The sequence below is a fragment of the Phyllosticta citriasiana genome, assembly GCF_038021145.1.
Source record: "Phyllosticta citriasiana strain CBS 120426 chromosome Unknown IWZ02scaffold_15, whole genome shotgun sequence".
NCBI classification, from domain to species: Eukaryota; Fungi; Ascomycota; class Dothideomycetes; order Botryosphaeriales; family Phyllostictaceae; genus Phyllosticta; species Phyllosticta citriasiana.
The window spans coordinates 796697-821425 of NW_027117292.1; the positions used below are offsets into that span (position 1 = coordinate 796697).

The following is a 24729-nucleotide window of genomic DNA, read 5'->3' on the forward strand; positions in this document are numbered from 1 at the left end:
CATGATAGCGAAGCAGCTACTTCTGATCATGCAATCAGTGCAATGAAGCTCTCTCTATGCCATATAATCACAGAATTTGGAGCCCTCGTAGCCAGTCTAAATGTCGCTAAACCACTGGCATAGCATAGCAGACGCAGCGTGTATGCTATCCCAACAGAAGTAAAAGCAACGAGGCACATAGGATACGGGAAGCGCGCTCACTCATCTCGGAATAGCCATCGTCCCCCTTCTGTCATGGCCTCTCTCCATCGCTCCTCAACAAGCCTCCTTTCTTCCATTCGGGCTGCCTCTCTGTCCTGTTGCGCCTCTTGTGTGCCTGGGAAATCCGTCCTCCAGAATCCCGGTGGTGTCCTTTCTCGCTGAAAAGCTTGCTTGTGGCGTCCAGAACTATTTGCCCAGGCTTTCATTTTCGCCGTCTCGAGAAGAGTCTGTTGTTCTGCCAAAGGCTTCAACTTGAAAGTCTCCTTGTTGTACGTAGAGCCAAGACATGCGCGGAGATACTTGTCGTCCTTGGTCACATCCGTTTCGGGTGATTTCCACAGATCTTGCGGCTCGGGAGGATCGACGCCGGATTCGACAATAGCACGGAAAGTTGGTCCGCAGCATTCTTCTCTAATGCACCCAGGCATGCACCGGCGCGCCTCTCGGTTCCGAACCACTTGATTGTAAACAAAAGCCACGCCATGATTGACAGCCGGGTTGATTTTGAAATCGTTGACGCTGAGCTGTTCAAGCGGCTTTGATCGCAGTGGTTGAAAGTTTCGCTCCAGCAAGCGTTTGGATGTGCTTTGAGGCATCTTTGACGCGGTTTGCGGGGTAGATATCAGAGTTTTCTTTTTAACAGGTTCCGACTGTGGCGTCTTTACAGAGGGAACAGGATTGTGCGCTGGCCGAGTAAATCGGCTTGATGCAGGAGTTGAAGGCTTTGCAAGCATACGCGACTCCAAGGAAGTATCTGCTCCAAGAAGACCAGTCAATCGGCGCCTCGACTCCTTTCTCACCTCTGGAGCCATTTCGGACTCAGGGGCTAGTTCCTCGCTGCTTTCAGAGACGGTGTTGATCGCTTGTGCTCCCTTGTATTTATTTTCACGCCTCTTCTCGGGCCGTGGGTTGAACTGGGGTTTTGGAAGAGGGACTCGAGGATTGGCGTCCACCTGGACCAATGGTTTGGTGTTGCGGTGGCTTCTCGGACTGGGAATGGGGAAATTGCTGTTGCGAAAGTTTTCTTCGTCCTCACTGTAGATATGCAGAGATTCGGAATCGGAATCGGGGATCTCCTCGGCCCGGACAGTCACTTTGTCACGGCCGGCGCGTGGGACTTTGTGGTTCACACGCCGATTGAATTCGGCAGGAGCGCTAAAGGACCTCTCTTGTCGTAAAAGTGGAACAGTCGGTATGTCATCGCGTTTACTACGGGAGTACTTCGCTGGCATCCGAAACTGACGACGCTTTCTTGGTGTCTCGAGCTGATTCGCGGTCTCGTCCAGGTCCAGCGCCGAACCAGTCTGGCGATACGAAGCCAAGATTTGTGAGACTGGTACACTCTCCTCTGACTCTTCCTTTATACGTACATGGGGCGTAGAACTGGATTGCGACGTGCTAGTATTGTCCTTGAATACAGCGAAATCGGATTTGCCTTGAGCACCTTGACGCTTCCTTTTGAGGGTTCGCTCTGAAATGATTTCAGGCACTTCATCATCCGATGATCGGAGTCTCACGCTAGACGTCGATGCCTGGTTTGACACATAATCCTCCTCTTGTGTTGTTTGACTGGAACGCGGTTCTTTCAGGCCACTCTCGGAACCAATTCCTTCTTCATTCCTATTGCCAGAAGCCTGCAGTTCAGTTTCGTTCGAAGTCTTTGGATCGGGTTCAGCTGTCGCTAATTCAGCGTCAACCTGATGTCGTGGTTCTTCCAAAGCTCCATTCGAAAAAATTCCCGAGTGAGAAGGTTGACTTGATGATCTGTCGATCGGCGTTGCGCATTTGTTATGAAGTCGAAAATGGGCAGGAGGCATAATATTGTTCTGCTCCCGGCCCGGCGGGATTGATTTCTGAATTGTTTCTCTCAAACCGGTCATTTCAGGTGGAGGAGAAATCGCACTGGCCGGTGTGGGAGGACCTATGCCCTCCGAGCCTCTATGATCTGATCTTCTCGGTTTCTCAATCTTCTCAATCTTTCTGGCGAGATGTGCACCATATTCTTCCCACTCTTTTGCTCTTTCTTTCCATTGTGCGCATTTCTCGTGAAGCCGCTCCTGGGCGATCGCCCGTTGATGGTTTTGCTCTGCGAGAAGGTTGTAGTTCCGATTCAGCTCTGACCACTCTGCATAAGATACAGGGTAAGAGTGTTCGTGGGTGGTCGGAGGAGAACTGGCTGGGTATTCGCCTCCGGAAGCTAGAAGCCCATCTTGCGTCTTTGCCGGCAGGTCATCTCGACCGACGTCTGAATGGCTTCGCAAAGCTGCTTCAAGTTGCTGTTTCAAGCCTTTGTTTTCTTGCTCAAGCTCGTCGATCCGTACAAGCAAGGAGGAGTTGTTTCTCTCAACGACTCTAGTCCGATGCTTTTCTGGATTGATGGTCAGTGGCGCGATGAAAGCAACAAGTTGGCGAACGACATACGCTCGTGCAGGTCATTCCGAATGGCTTTTATCAGACTTTCGAAGCGGGCAGAGGACCCCTCTGACTCTTGAGAGAAGCTGTCGTCCTTGTCCATGACTCGTGCAGATCAGACGCGTTGCATCGCGTCTGGTGTCACAGAGAATTGCTGCGACAGTCGTTGGGTGTTGAACTCATGGAGAGACTGGGTGGGCGAGGGCAGAAACTCAACGATTTGCGAAAGCGCGAAAGGTATGGCAATGAGAGAGACAATGATTACCTTGGTTAGAGCAGAGAGAGGTGCTCGTGCTGGAGGCAACAGCAGGGGGCCTCTGATGGAACCTGAAGAGGCGAAAGGAACGCGTCGACTTCCATGTCAGTGCCTTCAATTGTTCCCGATAAGATCTGATCCGATAACGACGCCACGACGCCTCCGAGCCGGCCGCGGACCGCCCGCCATCTGCAGTGACGTTCATTGTCGTCGTTACTAATGCTTCTTGGGATTCATCGCCTCTGGTCAAATCATGCCGCTCTCTTGAGCGCCAGTCTTCCGAGCCTTCTACGGCTGCAAATATGGCGAAGCGCACTGCCGACGCTCTGAGAGAGGTTGGGTCGCCTCCGCGGAAGCGGTCAAGAGGTTCCTCAGACGCGGACCGTCTTTCGCAACTCAGCGACGAGACCCTCCTCCGCATCCTTTCCTATCTTCCGATACCCAGCCTCAATGCTTGTCAAAGGTGAGAGATGCTGCCACATTCTTCGGTCTTTTCTCTAACACATTAAAGAGTCTCGAAAAGGTTCCATGCTATCGCTTGCGACTCGCAACTCTGGAAAGCCGCGTACTACAATCGCTTCGTTCGTCCCCGAGCCTCGAGGTTACCCGGAATCAAAGAAGTCAATACTGCCGGACACTTGTACTTTTCCTCCAAAGTGTCAAAGTGGTTGGACGAGGCCAATCTTGTCGAGAATGGAAGAGCGACGAACTGGAAACGACAATACAAGCTGAGGCATAATTGGTCAAGAGGCGCCTGCGATGTGGCCGAAATCCCTCTTTTGGAGGCGCCCTCAACATCACCCATCCTTGTCCACTTCCATGACGGCGTCATTTACACCGCGGACTCCGAGTCGGGACTTCGAGCTTGGTCTGCTGGAAAGAACCGCAACTTGATCGCAAGCATTGCGCTGGGCTCTCAACAACCGAACCCAACGTGTTTGACCGTGGATGGAAAGGACAACTCGACTGGCTCGACAGACGTGGTCATTGGCTTTGAAGATGGCAGCTTCTATGTCTACAGCCTATCAAGAACAGCACGGCGATTCCGGAGGCTGTACAGTCATCCAGCGTCCTCCAACGGCATAGTATCAGCAGTGGCTTGTGCATGGCCCTGTCTGCTGACAATGAATGGCATGCAACTCATGTCCCTCTACAAATTTCCTGGAAGACAAAAGGAAGAAGCCAGCCACGAAGTACTTGACCCACCTCGATTACTGTACTCTCTTAGGTCTCATACTGTCTGGCCACCCCTCTCTCTTTCCATCCGACCTTCAAGCGAAGACCTCGTGGCGTCGATTGCCTATGCGCTGCCGACATATCTCTCCGGATGGACCGTCGGAATACAGGAGATGAGGATTACATCAGAGGGAAAGCTAGTAGATTCCCGACTTGCATCTGCTGAAAACTCGGGGTTTCAATCTCTGTCAAAGCGACCGTTTGACGCGCCGTCTGACGAATCCTCCCGAGGCACTACCGCAACATCGGCTCCGACGTACTCGAAACCACTGTCCTTGTCATACACCCATCCCTATCTCCTAAGTTCGCATCCGGATAACACCCTAACGCTCTACATGGCAAAGTCGACGAAGAGTTCACTTTCCATTGGACCTGGAACTCGGTTGTGGGGTCACACTTCGTCTGTATCTGGAGTACATGTTACTGCCCGGGGCAAGGCTGTCTCGGTCAGTTCGAGGGGAGATGAGATACGAGTGTGGGAGTTGGAGGGGGGCATGGGCTCGTCGTCGAACAGGAAACGCCAGCCAGCCGGGGAATTGAGTATTCGGATCCAACCTGAACAGAAATCTTCGTTACCCGACGAGTTGAGCGCGACAGACCATGACCGTTCTCGCATATCGACGAGTCTCGCCATGGCCTTGCGACGAGCAGATGAATGGACACGGACAGGTGACTGGGTAGGCTTTGACGAGGAGAACGTCATAGTGTTGAGGGAGTGGAGTCGGGGCAACCAGGCTCTCGTCGTTTATGATTTCACTTAAAGCATCATTGCCCCGGATAGGGTAGCCCGGCAATGGAAGAGCCCGTATGGCTTGCTCGAGTCATTCGAGAATCATTGGACATACTACCTTATGAGCGTATAAGCACATGATTGCAACATACTCCTGGACAAATGATCCACGCGCATTGGACCACTGTATTTTGCTGGCGGGACGGGGTCTGGACGAGTGATTGAATCGGGAATACGTCCCGTGTCTAAAGCGCGATGGTTTCTAGACGGTCGAGGCAGCCATTGAGGGCGGCGTGCGTGATCCATAGTGCTGCCAGTCTCTGAGCTCGGCATCGAGATGCAGTGGCCAGCAGTGCGATTCCTCGCATTGCTTTTGTAGTGGCTTCACGAGCCGTTGGGACCAACAGCAACCAGTCGTTTGGGACCACGAGAAACTTGACAGATGCAATATTACGGACATGTCGCGGCGCACTGTCACGAGCCTTGGGAGGAGTAAGAAGCTGTCTCCACATTCTGCGAGAGAGCCGAAGCGCAGACCCTCGACGATCACGCATGGCGATGATCAAAAATGGGCAGAGAGGGAGAGCGCGCGCGCCAACGAACGCAAGTTGCAAGTCATGGCCAGTAGTCGGGACTGTCAATTTAGCCATTGGCGCAGACGGCTTGGATGTTTGTTTCTGGTTGAGGAGGCCGGGCGGCGGTTGACTGCACTCGCTAAAAGCCCCAGCAAAGCCGGCCCCGACGTCTTGCCGTAGCCTAGCGTCCCCTTCACCCACCACGAGCAGCACCACCACATCGACCGACAAACCTTTCCTCTCTCACTCGCCCTCGCTCCACCTCCAAACCACTGCCACCAACCTTTGACTTTGCGTGCAGACCTTCGCCCACTCAACCCCTCGTCCGTCACAGCCGTAAGTCGCTCTCCGAAGCCGCTCTTGTGCCCTCAGATTTTTTTTTTTTTTTTCTTCCTCACCCTCTCTTCCGAGCTGCTGCTGATGCTAACTGGCGCTGCGCTGCAGACTCTACTCGACACATCCCTACCTCGTCCCAACATGGATTACAGCGCTCCTCCTGCCCGTGGCTGCTACAACTGTACGTCTGCCTTTCTCACGCATTGAGTCCTGGTCGCCCTTCGCCCACGGCTCTCCGCTCTCCCGCCCAAACATTCCTGCGAGCACATGCACAACTCATGCCCCCCTTTCCAAATCCGTGTTAAGCCTCACCTCCAGCGGGGACGGTTTCTTGGGCTGGTTCTCGATCCGGAAGAAGTCTTTGATCCTCGTTGGAGGAGTCGTCGTGTTCGCGCCCCAAGCGCCAATGCCAACGTCGTCGCTCGAACGCGTGGGAACCGAGCAGGCCACCCGATACTTCAACACACAAACTCCTGTTCATACGAACGCGCATCTACAACCTGTTCTCCTACCTTCTTGTGCCTTTCAATGTCCTTGTCTGTCTTGCGCAAGGGCTCGGGCGTCATGGCCTTGTTGTCACGCCCCAAATTCTCTTCACGACAGGTCTGGTGCCTCGTATGAGCCAATGCTAACCTGGAGAAGGCGGTGATGTCAGCCACCAAGCTCGCGACTGCCCCACCAAGGGCACCCCAACTTGCTACAACTGCGGTCAGCAGGGCCACTTGAGCAGGGAGTGCAGCGAGCCCCAGGCCGAGAAGCCTTGCTACCGTTGCGGCAAGATTGGACATCTTTCTCGCGAGTGTCCCGAGGGTGGTGCTCCCGGCATTGGCGGCGGCCAAGAGTGCTACAAGTGCGGCAAGATCGGACACATTGCCCGCAACTGCACGCAGGGCGGTTACGGCGGCGGATACGGTGGCGGATACGGCGGTGGCTACGGCGGTGGTGCCTTCGGCGCTCCTCGTGGTCAGACCTGCTACTCGTGTGGCGGCTACGGCCACATGTCTCGCGACTGCACCCAGGGCCAGAAGTGCTACAACTGTGAGTAAAAGTCGCCTTAAAGCTACGCGATGAAGACGTACTAACCTTCAACCACAGGCGGCGAGATTGGTCACCTGTCTCGCGACTGCCCCTCGGAAACGTCTGCCGAGAGGGTTTGCTACAAGTGCAAGCAGCCCGGCCATGTCCAGGCCGCTTGCCCCAACTAAGCTTGCCCTGTGTCGGCTGGCACCATGGGGATGAGAAGACTGCTAGTATCAGCGCCGGTGGGCCTCGATCGATTCCTGGCCGCTCATGATGACGACCTTTCATTTCTCTTGCGTCGATAAATCTTCAGCTCCCAAGATGGTCGACCTCGCGAGTGCCCCCCCCCCCCCCACCCCCCCCCAAAAAAAAAAAAAAAAAGGGTTTCAAGGCAGCATGGAGCACATTTGATTTCCCACTTCCCACTTTTTTTTCTTCTTCTTCTTCTTCAACAGCGGCTTCAAGAGAGCTGCTCATGGATGGACCGGGCCAAATTGGACGTGCAGCGACGGAAACATCGGTGCAAAAGTCGAATCGGAAGCGAGGTGGATTCAGACCGCGATGTGTGTAGCAGACTCCTTCGTCTGGCGAGTAGCATGGGACTCTGGAGCATTCGATTCCCCCCTAAAAGATCAGATAGGCATGATGACAACAGCCAGCAAAAAAAACAAAGCGGGTGGTTGACGGTCGAGCGAGAGAGTGAGCACGTTGATACTGTGTTAGTGTGAGGTGGGCGAGGGGCTGAATTTGTATTTGCGCGCTCATGTGGCCGTGCGAGAGACACCATGATGGCCGGTGGTGGGGCGCAAGCCAACCAACCAAGCTTCGGTCTTCGCTTGCCTTCGATGGCACCATCACGAGAGAATGAAGCTGTCTGGCTCCGATGTCCCTTTCTACCGTTCCCATCGCATCACCGTCTCGTCGACGAGCCATGAGCGCCAACAGTGCAATGTGAAACACTCCCATCCATCAGGGATCCCATTACCTTGACTCGGCAACAACCCTTATTCGGACCAGGACCTTCAGCCTCTGAACGCTGCCATTTCTACAGCCGACGATTGCCTCAACACTATTTATCGGCTATGTTCATCACTGACCGCAGACGTCACGAGACTGCCACGGTAGTGTAGGCGAGGAGAAGCTCCAGACTGCTTCTTCGGCGTGAGGCCGTTACCGAATCTTGTCACAACAATCCATGCCGAGTAGACGGAATTATCGCCGGACGCTGTCTTGCGCTCCAACGAACATACTTTTGCGCCGTTTCTCCGCTCTTCGCTTGTTGGTTTTTAGCAACGATCTTCCATGTTAATGGCTGGCGCCGAGCCGACTACACGCAAGCCCGTCGCTGAGCTTGTAATTGGCTCAGGAGACAGGTTGCCAGCTTTTTCGTTGCTCAACCGCAAGGAATGAGGCCTAGAGTACTGCGGACACGTCTCCAGGTCAAGTCTTACCCTGTCGCTGCGAGTGATTTTCTTTTTGCGTCTTGCTGCAAGAAACAAATATCCGCAAGCCTCCAATTACTCGACATGCTTCTCGCTTTCGATATCGCTAGATAACGATATTTCCCCGTCGCGTCTCTTTTCCATTCATCGCAATATGGTTTTTAACTTTTTGCATGTCCAGTCATGCATTTTTTACGTCGTTTTGATACTCGCCTTGGCTGGGTGTAGCAGTGCTGCCGGGCCCGACAACAAGACTGCACCTCAATCGTCATTTTATTCTGTGAGCCTTTTTCGAAATTCGTAGTCTTCTTGGCAACTAATGCTGCGCTATTTAGAGACCAGATCTCAATCCACCAGCGCTGACGTGCGAAATCAACAAAGATGGCCTCAGTCCTGGTACAGGAAGCATCCATCATCTGTCACGTGGGCGTGGCACTGACAGACTGGCAGGCTACATTTTCATCTCGCCATACGGCAGTCCGCAGAGCGGTCCTTACATTTACGACAAAAAATGCGTAAGTCCAGAATGTCAGTCATGTTGGCGTTGTTCTAAAATCACTGGCAGAACCTCGTTTGGTCAGGTTACGCAGTTGCTGGCCCAGAAAAGACATTCAATTTCAAGCCATGCAAATACCAGGGCCAAGACCACCTCTGCTTTTTCCAAGGCATGACCGTTCAGGGCTATGCTCGCGGCAACGACCTGATCCTAGACAACTCGTACACAGTCGTCAAATCAGTCCAGCTCAGCGGGAGTGGTGTCACAGCTGCAGACATGCACGAGTTCAACCTGATTGAGGACGGAAAGTCTGCGCTGATTACCTCGTACAAACCCACGAAAGCCGATTTGAGCGCTTTCGGCATCCGACAGGGAGTTGGGTACGTCATGGATGGCATTTTTCAAGACATTGATGTTCAGTCGGGTAAGAAGAATTTCGAGTGGCATTCGCTTGACCATGTGCGTCTGAGGGCCACATACGTCTTTCCGAATAGCACGGATACTTCAGGTACTGGATTGGCCCCTGGAGATGCTTGGGATTATTTGTAAGTGCGCTTGGCTGCTCCCTAGCCTGGCCATTCATTCCTGTCCTTAAGTTTGGAGCTGACTTGCTGCAAATAGCCACATCAACTCGATTGACAAGTCGCCGAGCTCCGGTGACTACCTGATCTCGGCACGCTCCGTATCTTCTATCTATCTGATCAGTGCCAAAGATGGAGGCATCATCTGGACGCTTTCAGCTGGCGGAGACTATACAGACTATGCCTGCACAAACTTCAACTTCTCCTCTCAACACGACGCGCGCTTCGTCAAAGAAAACGACACCAATACCATTATTTCGCTCTTGGACAATGCCTCCAACGGCTTCAACACAACATCCAGCAACTCCGCCGGCCTCATCATCAACCTCGACCACGTCGCGAAGCGCGCGTCGCTGGTCCAGCGCATCCCGCCGCCGGATCCCAAATTGATCGCCACAAGCCAAGGCAACACCCAAGTTCTGCCCAACGGTAACGTCTTCCAAGGCTGGGGCAACACGAACACGCTCTCAGAGCACGCCCCCGACGGCACCCCGCTGCTCTCTGTCTCGTGGGGCGACTACCCCGTCTTGAACTACCGCGCCTACTCAGCGAACTGGACCGCCAAACCAAAGACGCAACCCGCGCTGTACGCCTTTGCAAAGAACCGCGACGCGGGCCCGACCAGCTTCTACGTCTCGTGGAACGGCGCCACCGACGTCGCTGAGTGGCGCTTCTACGGTCTGACTTCGTCGCGCGGCGACGGCAGCGGCGGCGGCGGCGGCGGCGTAGAGCTGGGCACGGCGCGGAAAGGCGGCTTCGAAACGCCGTTCCAGGCGCGCAACTACGCCGCATTTGCATACGCGGAAGCCATCGACGCGCACGGCAAGGTGCTGGGCCGGTCCGAGGCCGTCAAGACGGTGTCGCCTGCGCCTGGCTACGCCGCTCGATGCGATGATTGGGCTTGCCCGGCCGCGACGGTCGTCGAGCGCGTCCCTGAGATCCGCGGAGGCTCCAGGGCGCCGGGCCAGTCGAAGGATTTGGGAGGGGTTCGGGCGGATGGTGGCTCTGGCGCTGGCGATGGCGGTCAGCAGAAGAAGCCAAAGTCGGATGCTATGTCGGGGCCTGGAGGCATGGTTAAGAGGCAGAGCGGCGGCGTAGCAGTGCCGTCGCTGCTGGGGAATTTTGTCCTATGGATGCCTTCGTTTGGGGGTGTTTGGCTTGTCTATTACTGCTTTGTGCGGCAGTAGGGGCAAGTGAATCCGAGGTGCGGTTGACTACCACTGCTGAAGCACAGGGCTCCCTCACTCCTTCGATGACGCCGACCAGACTTCAGATCTGGGACACTTCTTTCCCTTCAGTCGTTACCTTCTCTGTATGTACCTGCACAGCACGTCATAGCGCGATGATCAGGAACCTAGTAGATAGACAAGACAGAAGCGCATGCACGCATGTACATACCATCACATTCACTTCAACCTAAACCTCAACACAACACCTCCCACACGCACACAGAAGCTTCAAGATCCTCCAAATTCAACATTACAGCCATTTGCATGATTTTCCACATCTTCCGAGGCATATGGCTGCGAGGGAGCCAAGTAGCCTGCCTGCCTGCCTGCCTGCCTTATGTCTGACCGGCAGTCCGACAATTCCGATCCCGAGGGCTCGGACAGACGCTCGACCACCAACCGACCGCACGCATGTCTTGGACATTTGCGGAGTCAGTGGTCATCAGCCTCGATTGTGGATCGCGTTGGTAGCTTGTTTGGATGTCGTCTGTCTTTATTTCAACGACGTTGCTTGGAGCTCTTTCTTGAAGCCGTTGACTGACTATCATCTGCGCTCGCTATTGGCAGGGGCCCTGACATCCATATAAAGGCAGTCCTCCTCGGAAGAGCAGTCGACATCGACATCGGCTGGGTCACCAGTGTTGATCTCGGTCTCGACAGGGGGCCATTGGGGAGCAGCCCAACACAGGTCGTCAGTGAGAACAGTAGCGAGACGAATGTTTTGGTACTTGTAGTATCCAAGAGACTGGTTATCAGCGGCAGCAACGATGGTAGAGTAGTCGAAAGTGACCGATGGCAGAGTTGCGTTGGCGGTCGAAGTCGGGGCGGCCTAGCCAACGGCGGCCAGGGAAACGAGAGGAATGATGCTCTGGACCTTCATCTTGGTCTCAGCCGGGCAAAGGAGTGTGCCGGAGTTGATGGACCATGACTACCGCCGTGCGGAATCCTCCTCTATATAGTTGAAATCGAAGTCGGCAGCTCCCGAGCGATTCACTGAGGCCGTGGATCGACGCGTCAGCGTGTGCTGGCGTAGTGTCCATGTGGTAAAGGCCTGCAACTTGGCTTGGCTCTTGCGCTTGGGTTCAACAAGGCGCTCCATCTGTGTACGCGGCTTTCGGTGCGTTGCAGACAAATCTCCGCAAGGGGGACGCATCATGTTCTAACAAAGTTAGCCTGGACCGGTGCAGCTCGTCGTCCGAATGCTAGAGACCAGTGAGCCAACGTGACAGGTTCAGCCTCGACAATACCGTGATGGCGAAGCAAGGGCCACAGAGCGATGCTGCAAATCTGCTTAGGTTTTCCTCCAGGGACGAGCCTTGCCCAGAAGCGCCATTTGTTGGGCCGAAGCCGGTGTCGTGCTTGCTTGGAAACCGTCCCTGTACCACTGTATAGTGGTCTTTTTGAAACACTTGTTGAAGCTCCTCTTCTTGTACTTTGTGGTTGCTGTAAAATGAGTTCCTCCTTGCCCTCAAACAAACTTCAAATAAATCGAAAGAAGAGCCGCTTGGACAGTTAATGGACGGTTTTGAAAGATTGTCTGTCTTGTGTCTTTGGCTGCGATGTCGTGATCAACAACTTTCAACGCACTGCTGACAACTCCACTCGATAGGTACATGTACCTACCTTGCTACCGGTCTTGAGTTTCCAGTTTTTGAAAAATGTTGACACGAAAGTTCCTCGTCCTTGATTGCGTACTAACGTCTTGCCTAGTGGGGTAAATAAGTAAAAGAGCACTGCCGATTCAGCATGAGGAATTAGAACGGGATCTGTAGAGGTGGACCCCGAATACAAACCTTTGGTGAGCCGTATGTAAGATACACTAGGAGAACATTGACATAGTCAGCGATACCCCTTCAATGGTGTGGATTCTCTACTTACGAGTTCCCCAGATCTTCTTGCCTCACGAAGCACAAGGAATTTGCCGCTTTTTGTGGGAATCCGGAGTGGAGGCCTGTAACAGACACCTGATCTGCAGAAATGATCTAAAGAGCATGGTCCTGCGGAACTACTTTGGTGGCCGAAGGCTTTCAGAAGGAACTCCTGCTGGAATCGCAGCATGGGCTCTGCCAACGTGGTCCCCCTCCGGTTTCGGTACGTGAGCGGATCGACGGTTGTGTTTTGCTCCGATGGAACACTGGTCTGATCAGAGCAGTAGGAGAAGGGCCATTTGTGAGTACATGGTGAGGGGTTGTGTCTGTGACACGCTGTCCGCTGTAGATGCCCACGATTTCACAAGCCAAAGACAGATTGTGGAGTGTTCCTATTGTTAAGGTATAAAACTTTCCTTGATCTTAATATTAACAATCTGAAGCGCGTTGCTAAGATAAGCAGAGATGCCCATAGTCGGCTGTATCTGTGTCTATGATCCCGTCCTCATCAAAAAAGCCCCCTATGCTGTATCATCAAGTACGTCGAATCCTCGGATCCGAAACGCCCATAAACGAGAAACGCCGCATGCTTTGCATTGGTAGCGAATGCGTTGCACCTAAACAAAAGAGAAAGAGAAAAAGAAGGCAATCTCACATCTCATCCTTCCACCTATCCGACTCCCACTTCCTGCATCGACCAAGTGAGTCTGTGAAGACGCATTGTTCCTGCATAGATGGCGCTGGAGTAATGGTTGACGCTGGAGCTTCTGTGGGAGAGGGATCGACACAGATGAGACCAAACCATTCTTTGGAGCTGCAGCTTGTCGACGTCGACGATGCAGTGCTTGAAGGCTTGGTTGGATCGTTGCACCCAAACCAGCCAGGACTTGCGCAACTCGCAGTCGAGGTTATCATTGCGGATGTCTGCGAAGGCTCGGCCGTAGCTGTTGTGGTGGTGGTTGGATCATTACAGCCGAACCAGCCAGGAGTCTTGCACGTCGACGTCGATGAGGATGTCGTCGTGATTGGCGGTGTCGGCACAGTGGACGTTGTCGTAATCGTGTGAGTCTTCTTGTCGTTGCATCCAAACCAGCCAGGCGTTTCGCACGTAGTTGTCGTGATGGTAGTGTAGTATGTCGTCGATGGGCCCGAAGTTGTACTCTCATCGAGACAACCCCACCAACCCGGCGTCTTGCACGTCTCAGTCCTAGTCCTGGTGGTTGTAGAAGAGCTGCTGGAAGTCGTGATTATGTCTGAACCATTACTTTCGAAGAACTTCCAGTTGTAACAATCGGTGCAACCAGGATCCTGTCTGCACTCTGGAACATTGTCATACTTTTCAATCACATCGTCAATGACTCCCTGGATTCGATGCGTTCCAGCACCCACTCTCCATCCAAGATCGCCGACTGTGTCATACGTGCACTCCGATCCGGCATGGCACACGCTCTGCATCGAATAACCAGCGATGGTGCAAACTGAAGTGGCAGTATTACAGAGGCCCATGTACATCGGATCCGCAGTGTGGCCAAAGTGGTAGACACCAGTATCGACACGATCTTGGTGGCTTCCCAGATGATAATCCGGAGGCGTAGGAAGTCCAAGACGAGATGCCGCCATAGCCTCACCTGGAGCTTCGAAAGTAATGACGGGAAGTCCATAGGTAAGACCCAACAAGCTTCCAGTAGCACCGCCGAGAGAGTGGCCGGAAATCCATACTTCGGAATTCGGGTACAAGTCAGTCACATTGTGGTAGAGATCCTTGACGGCGTAGTAGTATCTGTTTTTCTCTCGCAGTTCCTGGACCAGACAGGTGGAGTTGCACGTGTATGTAGACGTCATACAACTGCACACCTGTCGCCACATGTACTGCCCCCCTTGACCACAGCAGCAGCCGAAGAATAGATTGTCGTTGACCTTGTCGTTTGTGGTGGTTTCTGATCCATCGAAGACAGCCGGCGAAGTGCCCTTGAGACCAATGACCACAGTGCGATTTTCAGTGTCGGCAAATATGTGGCCGCGGAGGCCGTCGCCTTCCCATCCAAAGTCTTCAGTGTAGTTAAAGCCGCCTTTTACCTGTGACCAATCAGTACAGATCCTTGGCTGTGTCTGGAGCTACGCACATCTCTCCACTCTCCCTGGCCTGGTTCGGTGACATATGCGTCGGCAGCGATACGCGCATAGGTCAGAACACTCTCTTTGTCTGTCACGCTGGGACCTTGGACTTCGTCTATGGTCCACGCAGATGCGGGCAACGACACAGCCTTTCCGGTCATGCGCTTCGTGTCTAGAATGTCGTCTATAGTCTTGGGACGGCGATCAACAAGCCTTTGGATATTCATGGGTTGCGACCTAGCGCGCAAACGTGGCGGAGGGTCGCGTCTTGAGTTTTCATCGTCGGCGATCCATATAGCAGTATCGGGAGTGATATCCAGTCGGCGGTGCAAGTCCGGGTACTTGTGGGTGCCATGGTGGAAGATATGTTTTAGTTCCTAAAGCGGCAACCAAATTAGCTCCGACCATTTCGTCACGACGATTCGGTCCGAGGATACTCACGAAGGTCAGCTCCCTTGGCTGCAGGACTGGCGGGTGATGCGCAGCCTCAGGAGGCAGTACTGGAAGGACAGGAATCGCACCGTTCTCCTGGCCAAAAAGCGCGGCGTTGGCTGGTTGGGTCGCGGAGAAGGTAAGGAGAGACAAGAGGAGGTTGGTCGTCAGTCTGGCGGCGGAGGAGCAGTGGCGGCGGGACTTCATGGCGGCGGTCATGATACGGAGGAGAGGACAGTCATCACAGAAGGTGAGGAACTGAGGGTAGGGTGGCCCGGTTCTCGCAGATCGGAGTCTTATAGCAGTCTGACGGGAGAAAATGGCGGAGAGGTGAATGGATGGGAGCTGGGAGACGCGCAGCTAGACCCAAGGTCTCATATGACGACGGCGCCTATCGATAAGCCACCTGCAGGCAATGGAAGCAGCGGAGACGCCATGACAACGGCCGCCCGCCATCAGCCGGTACCTACACCACAGCATTTCACACACTCTCTCCTACAGCCATTAGACATGGTCCTCACTCCCATCCTTTTCTAGTCATCGCCGTCATGTCCCAGGAAGAAGACATTCCCAAACCCCTGCAGTCCTCCAAATCGTGGTCTCGCTACGACTCAACCTTACAAGGTCACCACCGCGGCCGCGCAAGCACTGTTGGAGCCACTATTCCCGAGATCCTGCATCCCAAGGCCTTTGCCGTTTCCCCCAAGAGCGACACCGGATCCGAAGGTGCCGACGTCTTCACCACCAGGAGTGATGATGAGGACCATTCACGCGACGACCCCGATGAGACGCTCAAATTCCCACAGACGTTTGAGGAGCTGCCCATAGAGATACGGAGCCAAGCCGAAAGGTGTGTATTAGCTGCTTGCAAACGTTGTACATTCCAGCTGACAGGCCCAGCTTCCTCGAATCCCTTTCCGCCCGCGTCCACCCAACTCCCATTGCCATCAATGCTCTCGCCGAGCTCTTCCAAGACTTTTACATTCGCGCGTACTCGTCGATAGACACACACATAGCTGCTCTGTCCACAAGAATATCACGTCATGGCTCAACAACATCGCTTTCATCCAAGAGTTCGCGGAAGACTGGCGGCCCCGAGCAGCAGATGCTGACCCCAACCGAGATTGCAGACCGGAGAAAGGCACGAAAGCTTCTTGAACTCAAACGCACTGCCCTGGAGGAAGCTGTCGAGAGGGCTGTCTGCGAAAAGGTTGGAAAAGCAACAGTGCTCAGCTGTAGCCCCTGTATCATGTGTTGCTAAATATAGCGCAGGTATACTCTAGAATATGGCGACATCGAAGCACCGAAGATGGAGAGCGGGACGAGAAGCTTCGTTCCAGAACAGCAGCTCTTTCAGTCGTTGGCATCAGCTTGAAAGAACTGCTTGGCCACGGTTCGGACATCACACCCGAAATGCGCAAAAGCTTGGAAGAGAAGGAAGAAAAATTACCTCAGATGTTGTCCGATGCAAGACGAAATGTCGAAAGGATGAACAACGAAGAGTACCCACTCGGCAAGCTTGCGCATCTTGTTGCGGCTCACAAGAGCATCGTGGAAGCCCTGTCCCAAATTTTCCCAAGTTCGTCATCAGCCGATGAAATCCTACCCACCCTCATCTATACCCTGATTACTTCATCGCCGGAGAACCTTTGCGTGATCAGTAATCTACACTTCATCAAGAGATTCAGGGCTGTAAGCAAGTTAGATGGTGAAGCAGCATACTGCTTAGTCAACCTAGAGGCGTCGATAACGTTTTTGGAGAACGTGGATCTATCGACACTTCGCGCGGACGAACTCCCTTCTGGCCCTGAGAAGTCCAAGAGCAGACCAACGACTCCACGTTCAGAGGCACCCCCAATGAATCTCGGAATCACTCCTGCCAAAGCAAGCCTCGACCCAGAGGATGCTGCGTTCGATAGAAGCGCATCAGACGGTGATCGTCTATCCCAGCTTGACAAGTCGCAACGACGCATCTCCCATCTCATCCAATCCCAGACAAACCGCATCGAAAACGTCAGTGAAGCTGCCCGGCAAGCCGTCCTCGATAGCGCCGACCAGGCCTTTGACAGCATCAACGCAACAGTAGAAAACAGTTTGAAGTTTCTCTTTGGCCGTCTCAAAGAGCAACAAGCCGGTGGTCCTGCCTCTGCGCTCTCGCAGCCCAAAACACTGGAAGATGTGCGCAAGCTGGTCAGCACGCCGCCCATCCCAGACGACAACGCTTCTTCAACAAGCAGCATCACAGAGGAGGGCAGCGAGCCATCAAACTCTCGCCTCCTTGACTCCAAGGTAACGGATCTCTTTGGTGGCCGGCGCCGCGGCACCTCGACGCGTGAACCCAGCGCCGACAGCGCCATGTCTGGTGGCAGCAATAATAACAGGCGCTTGACATTTACTCCTGCCGACAAATCCAACCCCCTGTTAGGAACCCCGCCGTTGGCCCCCAATTCCAGTCCCAACAACCCCAACAGCGGAGCGGGGCTCAGTCCTGCTGCTGCGGCCCCGATACCGGCCCCTCCTGTCTCTCCGGGCGCGTCGGCTGTGGAGTCAATGCGTAATTTGGGAAACAGTCTCAACCCGTTGCGCGGTTTTGGTGGAATCAACATGCTTCCGCGGTTTGGGCGCAGCGTGACAACTCCGATACCGCCATCACCTTCTCTTGCTACTGCAGCTTCGAATGCTCCCAGTCCTGCCGAAGTCTCTGATGGCGGCGCTGATGCTGCTGCTGCTCCGGCTAGCTCTGCCAACACTGCCAGTGGAGCAAGTGAAAGGACTCCAAACGATGCAAAGAAAGACAGAGCCCTCCGCAACATTGAAGAGCTGAGCAAGACGCCACCGCCCAAACGCAAGTTTCTCGATTGCAAAGATGCGCGAGACCTGAAAATTGGAGAAGTGGATGATTTATTGAGAGAGTACCAGCGTCTTGCTGACTTGCTGCGGGGAGTGGTACGGCTATCTTAGATTTCTGCGTAATGACAGATTTGACGGCTGCAAGAGATGGGGAAACAAACCTTATTTTCGTTCTTCTTTCCTCTACCTTTTCCCTCTTTTTGGCGTCTTGGGATGATTTTTCAGGCTGCATAATCCGGCGTTGTCTTGTGCTTTCGTTCCTTTTGCTTATTAGCTTATTCGCCCTCCTTCCCAATCAGCCCATATCGAAGAGAGGTTTCGCCGGTGGATTTCTGAATTCGTGTCTTTTTTGCATCGCGTTGGTAGTTTGTTACCTAGAGAGGCGTACGGACAAAACTTGCAGGTGAAATTCAGTAGTATTTGATATACCTCTGGAGGTAGCTGACAAATGTCTACAAATCTTTCCTGCCATTTTCAAAAAAAAAATCAAACAATAATCAAATACGTTAGTGATAATGAGAATCCAACATGCTCTCTCTTGAGAGTGGTGGAAATGCGGTGACATGAACATAGCGATTGTGAGGGCGCGAGAATGGGAGATGCATTGCCGATTCGGAGGTATAGAAAAACACGCCTTCAGTCACCGCAAGTTATTCTGAAATCTGTTGTCTCTCTGAGAGCGTATACTACAGTGGGCGGAGTAACAAGGGCAACTGTTTACCCTACACGAGGCCGGTCTTCTGGAACTCATTCACCCTATGATGAGGAAGCTCTTGGGTTGTGTTTAGTATTATCACAGCGGGGGTCAAACTAAACAAACCCTCATGACGCTGTATCTGTATTCAGGGGGCATTCGTCTAAGTACTTTGCAGCTTGACCCAGAAGGTATTTTCGGCGTCCGGTGTAGGATGATCGAACTAGACCTTTGCGCACGTGTTCGGTCTCGATTTGTCAATCTAAAAGTTATTGAATTAGGGGCTTCCAGTGGTCTTTTGTTGTGGTGAATCAACTCTGTGATACTGCTTTAACGCGGCATTCGCATGACTCCCTTTGATATTCCTTTCTACCAACTCCGCATGTCCTTTCCATTAAACCAGTGCTCCCGCCTTTGTCTTCTACAACAATGCTCTAGGCCAACGTAATGCTCCTTTGAACGATTCTCTCAGAGAACTTCCCCTCTTCGGAGAGGAACACTGGTCTCTGGTGACTTCTTGCCTGAGGCCATGAGGCCCACACCGGGATGCCCAAAGTAGGCCTCATGAGGCATTCGCTCGACTTCTTGTCATCACACCCTCATCACACGCCGACCGCTTGTCATGGCGCACTCCAATAACCGGCCCTCGCGCATCTGATGCACACGCCCGTGTCCGACAAGATCGTCACGCCGCGCTTGCTTGCTCGCTCGTTCGCGATGCGAAGTCAAACCGCAGCGCGAGGTACTTACTGCGTCGCGCACAAAGTAACTCGGTACATCAATGAGAAAATGCGAAACTGACCGGTTACAGAGGTACTTACTCCACCTCCGCCCTACCCGTTCGTATGAGACTGGTCCTCGCTGTGGCCGTCTCATCCCATTTCTTTTCAGTCTCGGACCGCCGGTGACGATGAATGGTGCATCATGTTTTCTGTATTGTTGCCACTACCATCAACACCACCTTGATCAGCACCGTATAGAAGTACAAACACGAAAATCGTAGTGTATGCTGATATCCCTCAAAATGTGTGTTTAGATTGAGAAACCCCAACAATGACAGCACTCAAACCGGCCAAGTGCTTCGTCTTCTCCCCTGACCACCTCCGTCTTTCCCCGCCACCCCACTACCTGGCATCGCGAAGCAAAGAAAATCTCCGATGCCACATCTGCAAACTTAGTCTCCTCTTGCCTGCTTACCTGATCTCACGACAAACCCGGGTATACAAGCAGTCCCCTTCTACCAAGCCGTAGTCAGCCACACAGACGACGGACGGGAGCACCGCGTAATTCGGGGGCATAGATACTTGCGCGGCTGTGCTGACGTGGGTGGGTGGGTGGGTGCGTGTACTTGGTAAGCAGGAGGGTGAATCGATGCAGGAGACGCGGCAAGCCCGCCGGCGCATCCGGGAGATCCGGGCAAGTGAAGTGCCTGAGGCTTTCGACAGGCGCGGAGGGGCGGATCCGACGGCAATGATTCTCTTTCGAGGTCCGAATGATGAAGCGTCTGTCAGCCGTAGACCCGGCCGCGCGAGAGCGTAGGCAGAAAATGAAGTGGCAGTGGTGATTTGATCTTGGGGTGTTGGCGAACGAATGAACGATGGCGGCGATGTGATGGTTGTGATGGATGGGATGAGTTCCTTGCCGTCAGTGGCTGGCACAGACGCATAGACGCGTGTCTCATCCGCGAGGCTTATCTTCCGCGATTTCATTTAGTAAGTGTAGAGAAACCAGAGAAAATAGCTGGAGATGTCGCGCCGCACCAATGGTCGTGCTTAGCAACTGCTCAGTCAAGGAAATGCGAAGTAGAGTGGGGGAGATGACATAAACATAGTCATGTAGCTGGCGCACTTGGTACATGGAGGAACGTCACCATTTGGCACTGCCTAGACCCAGAAGGGCTTTCAGCAGGTACGTGCGTGCGGTCCTTAGGCTGATAGAGTTTAGGGTTGTGGGCCTGGTTGAAGGGGACTGGTAATCATCGAACGTGATGCGTTTACTCTCCCACACGTTTTCAGCGTCAGTAATTTTGGAGTGAAAGAATGTAAGAAGAATGGGGGAATATCCTTATACACTGGAAGGTTTTATTTACTCTTCCTCTCTAAGATTATCCTAGCTAATCAGGTATCTAGGATTCTATTACTATTTCTATTACTAAGGCTTAGCTTTTTAAATTTAGACAGAATTAATGTTAGATAATAGGGTGGAAAAATAAAAATTAGACCTCGAAGCAGGCTGCCTAACTAATAGTTCAGAACCTTTATCTAAACTGACTGATTCTGAAAACCGGCGGGAGAGTAGTGCGGTGCCCGCGTTCTGCGCTCCCTTGGACAAAGGCTTGTTGCTACTATGCTTACGCGAAGAGGGCCTTGTTGTTCTTATGCTTAAGGCATAGAGCGCCGCGTTTCTCCATTAAGCATAACCGCAGCCCGAGGATCCACATTCTATTGGGTCATTGATGCGCGCGGATGTCGTTTTCTCCGGCGTACGGTCCAACATCCAGCACTAGTCTGTCGTGATACACGCGCGTCTTCTTGTTGCCGCGGTGGCGTTTGTAATTCCTCCGCCGCGAACCCTGGTGAAACCGCTTGGTATTGAGGTTTTCAACGCACCATTGGACGCGATTCACAGGAACAGGCAATTGCGTGCTTGAGATTTTATTGGATGAGTTCAAAATGGCACAAAATGAAAGCTTTCGAGTTGACGAAGTTGTGAAACAGCAAAAAGTCGAAACACATTGAACTTAAACATCGCCGCCAACATCTCGTCTTGCTTCTCGGCCCCCTGCTGTTTTAGCGGAGGTCCAGACCACAACCTACCAAATCTGGCAGATGCGTGCCACTCTGAGACAGGACACAGCGTCTTTGCTTTCCACTGGCGTCGTGTTGTTTGCGCCGGTCGAAGATTGGCCCGCAATTTGAACTCGGCGCTTGGCTTTCAGAAACTCGTTTCACTGAGCAACCCCATGCCGAATTGACCGAATACCGACATCATTCTTTATGATTGATGACAGCAGCGAATGTGAGTTTTCTTGTCCATGTGGTTTTTATGTCTCCAAGTGGCGCGTGAGCTTTTGTGGCGTTGTTTTTGCGTTTGTTGAACGAGGATTTCGCATCAGGAATCGGTTCGGATCAGGAAAGAGTTGGAGATTCAGCAGGGAAACGAAAGCCGTTGTTGACGCAGCGCCAAATGACCGATTCCATGGCTTTTGACTGGGTCCGGTAACAGTGACAGATGCAGAACCAGGGCGTGTGTAATCCTCTAATCCTTCACATGCGTCTGCAGGTACGTCAGCACCTAGGTACATCTATGATAAAAGTACGCAATTACATCCCTTTTTTACCTCCTTGGCCATCCGACATTTCCCCTAACAGCACACTGCAGCCACGGCTTTTGCGCTGCTGAGACTGCACGAATGCCGACCAATCAGGAGTATGCGCCAATAGGTACCTGTCATATAGCTGTCAAGACTTTGTGAGGCACCGACAACGAGAATGCCGCAGCAATTCCGCGATTTCCGAGTGCAGAAACAGCGCGACAACAGCGCTGTTGCTTAGGGAATACCAAGACAGGCCGATAAACGCTAGGTGCAGAGCCACGAGCAAGAATTGCGCGTCAACATGGCCACTGTGGGCTGCATCTAGCTCTCTGACCAGGGGTGGCGAGAAGAGAGGAAAGAATCTTGAATTCTTCAGCCACGACTCTTCGTCTCGACGGCACATGTACAGGGCTGAAGGCCAAGCCGGCATGGATGACGACTGTTTCCTTGGGGCTCGCCGAGAAAACCGCATCCGATGTGTGTGTCTGAAACACCAGCTGTCCGAGCTGCGAGCCAATGACGGCGTCCACATCTCAGTAAACCAAGAAAGCAAGGGCCCCCGCAGGTCGTGTTTGAGGAAGACCGTTTGGCTTCGGCGGGGCTTGAGCTTATTGAACGTTGTTCGAGCCAGCCGTCCAGCCTCTACTCCGGTTTCTGGTACCAACAGTGCAGGGAAGGTGTCCGGGAACCTGCCAAAACCAGCCTGATTCGGGGTCTGCACGCTTGCTCTTTTGGGAAGTTCTGGGTCATGGGTGTTCGGTTTTACAGTATGGTTTGGCAGAGGTTTGGCACTGCCCGTCTGCTCGCTGGCTCTCTAAGATTCATCTCGATAGAGTTTGTGATGGCTTTTGCTTTCCTTCAGACGCGCTTTTTGGCTGATGTGTTGCAATGACGGAGACGGATATAGAGTTCGGTGGAAAGTTGCTGTTCGTGCGAGACCAGTATATAATACGTTGATATCCACACCGGGTTCTATAGAGTCAGACTTTTCTGTACAATCTTTCTTCACATACCTATACCTCCGCTCCTTCAACTTCAACCCTTATTCTTTCAAGATGAAGACTTCTCTCTTCACTGTAATGGGCATCCTAGCCCTTGCCGGGTAAATTGTCTACTGGGTCTTGGTGTCTTCTGCTAACGATTAAAAGTTTGGGTGCCACCACGCCCGTCGCCCAAGGAGGAGAGCGACAGCCTGGGTCCCTCAGTGACGAAGAGATTGAGAAGACACATCCACGTGGGCGTGGAGGCACTGGTGGCACCCGCTCGGGCGGAGGGATCAATCAGGCGCCTCTCTTCTTCTACTGCAAGATTGGTGATCGGGGTGAAGTTGGCAACATCTGTGACCAATGCAAGGGCACTCCTATACTCACCCCCAGTTGTGCTCCTGCGCAGCCAGCCGTAAGTACACTTTTGTTTACCTTATCAGGCTCTGGCTAACAAGGGTGGGGAAACAGTGCAAGGTCAAGGATGAAAGTTGCTTCACCGAACAAAAGTGTCAGGAGATGTTCGGACAGGAGGCCAAGCTTCAGCGGTGCGGAGCGCCGCAGAATCCTGCGTTTCCGAACGCCCAAATTCTGAGCTCCAACGTACACCAGCACGACCCCGAGGGTGGTGAAATAGGGAGTTAGATTTTGGACGCTTCACGGGGCGTCTCCGGCTCGATCCGGTGATTGATGGAGATGTACACATTGTATGCTTTCGCACGTTGAGTGATAAATTTGAGGAAAAGGAGCCCCTCATTGGATGGGCGGCGTGCTATAGGAACCTTTTCAATTCGTCGACCTTTCGCTAAAGTCCTTCCCGGAAAAACTACGTGCTAGCGCATGGAGACTATGAAAAAGAGGTGAAGCAGTTCAACATTGATGGTCGATGACGAAGCAATCATCGTTTCGCTTGTGCTGGAATGTCAAATCCTCTGTTCATAAAGTCCGTGTTCCTGGTCGATACTTTGGCCGGGTCTTTGCTAGAAAATAGGCTGCTTAAGTTTTCGTTTCTCTCCACCTTCCTCCGCTTGTTCTTCTTCTCCTGCTCTGCCAGAACCTTGGCAGTCAATGATGCTGTGGCGCTATTCTTGATTCCATCTGAGGGCTTTGCTACAGCCTCCTTTATCTTCTCTTTCGATCTACATGAATCAAATGTCTTCTCCGCGTCGGCACCTTTCTTGCGCTTCTTCCCACCTGGTGCCTTTTTGAGCGAGTGCGTAAGGCCGCTAGCACTCAAGGTTTTGTTTCGTTCATCGAGTTTGGTGTTTTCTTCCTCCGACGTGGGAATTATGGAGATAATGTCTCGAGCCTCATACGCCATGTTGCACTCAAGGCATACGCGTTCGCCGCCCGCCTCTTTGATGGCAGTTCCACGGAAAGCATGTCCACACGGAACCAGATATACTGCCTTCGAGCCCGGTCCTAGCGGCTCTCGCGTGATCGGGCAGACCCAAATCTCTCGGCCATCCTCGGTCTTGCGCTCTTTGCCAGCGTCGTCCTTGTCTGTTTCGAACTTGACCTCCACTATGTCGCGCAGGCTCTTGATGCTGCCTCGAAGGACGTTTTCGCTTTGTTCCACTTTGCGCACAGCGGCGTTCGGGTCGTCGTCATCAGCGGGGAGGAGGTACTCGAGAACAGCGTCTTTGTTGTAGAGTTTGCCGTTGCAATCGGAAACTATGGGTCGCGAGAGTGGTTTATTGGACAGAGGGCATGTGCTCCAGCGGTGAGACTCCTGCTCTTGTTGTGCTTGCTTGATTTCAGTAGTAGTTGGGTTGCGCGCGGCTTCTTTGACAAGCTCTCGGCGAGTCGGAATACTGGGACTCATTAGTCCAAGGTACGTGCAGAAGAGTCGCAAGAAGCTTCTTACCTGCCACCATCGTTACCCATGTTGTGGTTCGAGAAGGGAGGGAGATGCCAGGCTTTGAGAGACAAGTTGAGAGTACGGAGTTGGCGTGGG

General features: G+C 53.1%; 9 protein-coding genes across 9 annotated transcripts; 4 read left to right on the plus strand and 5 right to left on the minus strand.

Annotated features, from left to right (window-relative positions):
- Positions 1-197: 197 nt before the first annotated feature.
- Positions 198-2716, minus strand: IWZ02DRAFT_436615 (DNA repair protein endonuclease SAE2/CtIP C-terminus-domain-containing protein; the record flags this gene model as incomplete). Its single annotated transcript, XM_066766546.1, has 2 exons — positions 198-2569; positions 2623-2716. 2 exons carry the CDS (start codon positions 2714-2716, stop codon positions 198-200), a joined length of 2466 nt encoding a protein of 821 aa, XP_066619133.1.
- A 266-nt stretch (positions 2717-2982) lies between these two features.
- Positions 2983-4999, plus strand: IWZ02DRAFT_91562 (F-box domain-containing protein). The gene is made up of 2 exons (XM_066771413.1): positions 2983-3332; positions 3381-4999. Exons 1-2 carry the CDS (start codon positions 3172-3174, stop codon positions 4864-4866), a joined length of 1647 nt encoding a protein of 548 aa, XP_066619134.1. The 5' UTR covers positions 2983-3171; the 3' UTR covers positions 4867-4999.
- An 81-nt stretch (positions 5000-5080) lies between these two features.
- Positions 5081-5485, minus strand: IWZ02DRAFT_436617 (uncharacterized protein; the record flags this gene model as incomplete). The annotated part of the gene is made up of 1 exon (XM_066766547.1): positions 5081-5485. The coding sequence occupies one exon, from the start codon at positions 5483-5485 to the stop codon at positions 5081-5083; it is 405 nt and encodes a 134-aa protein (XP_066619135.1).
- Positions 5486-5844: 359 nt separating this feature from the next.
- Positions 5845-7222, minus strand: IWZ02DRAFT_91602 (uncharacterized protein). Its single transcript, XM_066771414.1, has 2 exons — positions 6826-7222; positions 5845-6776 (listed from the first exon to the last, which is right to left on the minus strand). Exons 1-2 carry the CDS (start codon positions 7052-7054, stop codon positions 6205-6207), a joined length of 801 nt encoding a protein of 266 aa, XP_066619136.1. The 5' UTR covers positions 7055-7222; the 3' UTR covers positions 5845-6204.
- A 1140-nt stretch (positions 7223-8362) lies between these two features.
- IWZ02DRAFT_436619 (ASST-domain-containing protein) lies at positions 8363-10650 on the plus strand (the record flags this gene model as incomplete). Its single annotated transcript, XM_066766548.1, has 6 exons — positions 8363-8488; positions 8544-8723; positions 8774-9249; positions 9326-10434; positions 10473-10597; positions 10624-10650. 6 exons carry the CDS (start codon positions 8363-8365, stop codon positions 10648-10650), a joined length of 2043 nt encoding a protein of 680 aa, XP_066619137.1.
- Positions 10651-12759: 2109 nt separating this feature from the next.
- Positions 12760-15362, minus strand: IWZ02DRAFT_462204 (autophagy related lipase-like protein Atg15). Its single transcript, XM_066768264.1, has 3 exons — positions 14939-15362; positions 14506-14874; positions 12760-14458 (listed from the first exon to the last, which is right to left on the minus strand). Exons 1-3 carry the CDS (start codon positions 15146-15148, stop codon positions 13034-13036), a joined length of 2004 nt encoding a protein of 667 aa, XP_066619138.1. The 5' UTR covers positions 15149-15362; the 3' UTR covers positions 12760-13033.
- IWZ02DRAFT_462205 (uncharacterized protein) lies at positions 15363-18295 on the plus strand. The gene is made up of 3 exons (XM_066768265.1): positions 15363-15779; positions 15830-16139; positions 16202-18295. The coding sequence occupies exons 1-3, from the start codon at positions 15478-15480 to the stop codon at positions 17888-17890; spliced, it is 2301 nt and encodes a 766-aa protein (XP_066619139.1). The 5' UTR covers positions 15363-15477; the 3' UTR covers positions 17891-18295.
- Positions 18296-22494: 4199 nt separating this feature from the next.
- Positions 22495-23417, plus strand: IWZ02DRAFT_509173 (uncharacterized protein; the record flags this gene model as incomplete). The annotated part of the gene is made up of 3 exons (XM_066770464.1): positions 22495-22891; positions 22938-23187; positions 23244-23417. Exons 1-3 carry the CDS (start codon positions 22668-22670, stop codon positions 23415-23417), a joined length of 648 nt encoding a protein of 215 aa, XP_066619140.1. The 5' UTR covers positions 22495-22667.
- Positions 23243-24717, minus strand: IWZ02DRAFT_409002 (DUF602 domain protein). Its single transcript, XM_066765698.1, has 2 exons — positions 24640-24717; positions 23243-24586 (listed from the first exon to the last, which is right to left on the minus strand). The coding sequence occupies exons 1-2, from the start codon at positions 24657-24659 to the stop codon at positions 23671-23673; spliced, it is 936 nt and encodes a 311-aa protein (XP_066619141.1). The 5' UTR covers positions 24660-24717; the 3' UTR covers positions 23243-23670.
- Positions 24718-24729: the final 12 nt, after the last annotated feature.